Raw genomic sequence first — 3,564 nt, forward strand, 5'->3', positions numbered from 1 at the left:
GAGGAGGAGGAGGAGGAGGAGGAGGAAGGTCTCGGGTACTGGGGGGGGAAGAGGAGGGGGAGGAGGAGGAGGAGGAGGAGCAGCAGCAGCGCGAGCTCTGCCGCAGCCCGGCCCGATGGGCCCCGTCACCCCGCTGCTGCCGGGGGGCTGACGGCGACCCCCGCCCGGCCCCGCCGCCCCGAGGGGGGGGTCCGCACCCCCACCGTCCGCCGCCGCCTTTTTTCTATCGATCCTTTGGATTTTGGGACCATTTGGGGATTTGGGGTGGATTTTTTTACCTCCCTCCCTTCCTCACTGATGCTCCGGGCCGGGGGCGCCGGGATGCGCTGAGGGAGCCCCGGCTTTTTCTGCCTCCCCCCCCCCACCGCCCCAAAATTACCGCAACCCCCCCCGGGGGGGCACCGGGAGCCGCAGCGCCGGGACCCCCGCACCCCGCGCCGGGGGCACCGCGAGCTGCAGCGGAGGGACCCCCCTCCCCACCGCGGGGCACCGGGAGCCGCAGCGGGGGGACCCTCCCAGTCCCGAGGCACCGGGACCACCCCCCCACCTCTCCGGAGCACCGCGAACCGCAGCGGAGGGACCCTCCCGCGAAACCGGGGCACCGCAGCGCCAGGACCCCCGCAACCCGCTCCGGGGGCACCGGGACCCGACCCCCCCACACACACCGGGAGCCGCAGCGCCGGGGACGCTTTTACACCGGGGGTGCCCCTCGAAACCCCCCGCACCGGCTTGCGGGGGGGGGCACCGCAGCAGAAGGACACCCCCCCCCTCCATCCTCCGGGGCACCGCAGCGGAGGGACCCCCCCCCACAGCGGGGCACCGGGAACCGCAGAGCCGCGACCCCCCCGCTCCGGGACACCGGGAGCCGGAGCAGAGGGACCCCAGCGCCCCACGGACCCCCCCCTAAATCCCGGGGGTGTCCCCCCCCTCGCCGCACCGGCTCGCGGGGGGGGCCGCGCCGCCGCACCGAGGGATGCTCGGGATGCCGGCCCCGCTCTGAGCGCCCCGCGCCCGGTCGGGACGGACCCCGACCCCCGCCCCCCCCCTCCGAGGATTTAGGGGGGGGCCCATGGGATGTGATGAGCTCCTCGGCGGTGCCGGCCTCAGCAGCGTGACCCCCCCCCCGCGGCGGGATGGCTCGTTTCGGAGAGGAGGTGGCGGCCCGTTACGGGCCCGGCGGCGGCGGGAGCGGCCCCGGGGCGGCGGCGGGGGGCCGGGGCGCGGGAGGGGGTCCTCGGCAGGGCCCCCCCGGGGCGCAGCGCCTCTACAAACAGTCCATGGCCCAGCGCGCCCGCACCATGGCCCTGTACAACCCCATCCCGGTGCGGCAGAACTGCCTCACCGTCAACCGCTCGCTCTTCCTCTTCAGCGAGGACAACGTGGTGAGGAAATACGCCAAAAAGATCACCGAATGGCCATATCCTTTTGGGGCTGGAGGGGGGGAAAACCCCCGCGCCGGACCTCCCCACCCCACCCCCGGGCACGGGGCGACCCGGCTCTGGCACCCCCCGCACCCCGCGAGGGGGGAGCTGGGACCGGCACGAGGACCCCCCGGCCCCCGGGCTGCATTGGGGTCACCGTGTCCTGCGTTGGGGTCCCCGGTCCTGCATTGGGGTCACCGTGTCCTGCGTTGGGGTCCCCAGTCCTGCATTGGGGTCAGCGTGTCCTGCATTGGGGTCCCCAGTCCTGCATTGGGGTCAGCGTGTCCCGCACTGGGGTGCCCGGTCCCGTATTGGGGTCACCGCGTCCTGCATTGGGGTCACCTGGGCTGTATTGGGGTCACCATGTCCTGCATTGGGGTCCCCAGTCCAGGTTTAGGGTCTCCAGTCCTGCATTGGGGTCGCCGTGTCCTGCCTTGGGGTCCCCAGTCCAGCTTTAGGGTCTCCAGTCCTGCCTTGGGGTCACCATGTCCTGCATTGGGGTCCCCGGTCCAACTTTAGGGTCTCCAGTCCTGCATTGGGGTCGCTGTGTCCTGCATTGAGGTCCCCAGTCCAACTTTAGGGTCCCCAGTCCTGCATTGGGGTCTCCAGTCCAATTTTAGGGTCCCCAGTCCTGCATTGGGGTCACCATGTCCTGCATGAACTCTCCAGGTCCATATTGGGCTCTCTCTGGGGCCCCTGTCCTGCATTGGGGTCCCCAGTCCCATATTGGGATCCCTTGGCCTGTATTGGGGTCCCCAGTCCCATATTGGGGTCTCCATGCCCTGTCCCTGTCCCCCTGTCCTGCCCTGGGGTCTCCATCTCCATTTTGGGGTCACCATGGCCTGCCTAAGCTCTCCAGATCCATATTGGGGTCACCAGCCCCATTTTGGGGTCCCAATCCCACGGTTCCATCCCCCGACCCGCTCTGGGGTCCCCCTGACCTGCAGGAGGGTCCCCATCCCCGACCTCCTTTGGGGACCCCATTTCTGTGTCCTGCACTGGGGTCCCCGTTGCTGTCACGTGTCACCTCTCCAGCCCCACCTTGGGGTCACCATCCCTGGCCTGTATTGGGGTCCCCATGTGCTGCACTGGGGTCCCTGTTCCCCTTTTGGGGTCACCACTCCTTGTGACCCGCATTGGGGTCCCTGTCCCCCCTTTTGGGGTCCCCATGTGCTGCACTGGGGTCTCCGTACCCCTTTTGGGGTCACCACTCCCTGTGACCCGCATTGGGGTCTCTGTCCCCCCTTTTGGAGTCACCATGTGCTGCACTGGGGTCCCTGTCCCCACTTTTGGGGTCCCCATGTGCTGCACTGGGGTCCCTGTCCCCACTTTTGGGGTCACCACTCCCTGTGACCCGCATTGGGGTCCCTGTCCCCCCTTTTGGGGTCCCCGTGTGCTGCACTGGGGTCCCTGTTCCCCTTTTGGGGTCACCACTCCCTGTCCTGCATTGGGGTCCCTGTCCCCCCTTTTGGGGTCATCATGTGCTGCACTGGGGTCCCTGTCCCCACTTTTGGGGTCACCACTCCCTGTGACCCGCATTGGGGTCCCTGTCCCCCCTTTTGGGGTCATCTTGTGCTGCACTGGGGTCCCTGTTCCCCTTTTGGAGTCACCACTCCTTGTGACCCACATTGGGGTCTCTGTCCCCCCCTTTTGGGGTCACCATGTGCTGCACTGGGGTCCCTGTTCCCCTTTTGGGGTCACCACTCCTTGTGACCCACATTGGGGTCCCTGTCCCCCCTTTTGGGGTCCCCATGTGCTGCACTGGGGTCCCTGTTCCCTTTTTGGGGTCACCACTCCCTGTCCTGCATTGGGGGCCCTGTCCCCCCTTTTGGGGTCATCATGTGCTGCATTGGGGTCCCTGTCCCTGTCCTGCATGAGGGTCCCCAGTCCCATACTGGGGCCTCATCCCCACATCCCTGCACCCCACAGGCCCCCGGGCCCCCCATCTTCATCCCTCCAGGGTCCCCCCAGACTCGGGGGTGTCCCCAGATCCGTCCCCCTTCCCCAGTGGGGTGTTTGGGGGCTGGTTTTTGGGGGGGCTGCAGCTCCTTGGGCCCCTTCCCCCTTCTTCCTGCACCCCAAAACCCTCGGCCAGCAACAGCAGCACCCCAAAAGGGCCCCCATCACCCCAAAAGGGCCCCCA

General features: G+C 68.6%; 1 protein-coding gene across 1 annotated transcript in view; it reads left to right on the forward strand.

Moving 5' to 3' along the window:
• Positions 1 to 1,133: 1,133 nt before the first annotated feature.
• LOC108510318 (voltage-dependent P/Q-type calcium channel subunit alpha-1A-like) overlaps positions 1,134 to 3,564 on the forward strand; it is a gene marked incomplete at its 3' end in the record, with an annotated part of 6,044 nt that continues 3,613 nt past the window's right edge. Inside the window, exon 1 of the mRNA XM_017840003.1 lies at positions 1,134 to 1,417. Coding sequence (XP_017695492.1) covers positions 1,134 to 1,417 — 284 coding nt within the window. The remainder of the gene's footprint in view (positions 1,418 to 3,564) is intronic.

This window comes from Lepidothrix coronata, unplaced genomic scaffold (assembly GCF_001604755.1).
Source record: "Lepidothrix coronata isolate B3197 unplaced genomic scaffold, Lepidothrix_coronata-1.0 Scaffold644, whole genome shotgun sequence".
Classification (NCBI taxonomy): Eukaryota; Metazoa; Chordata; class Aves; order Passeriformes; family Pipridae; genus Lepidothrix; species Lepidothrix coronata.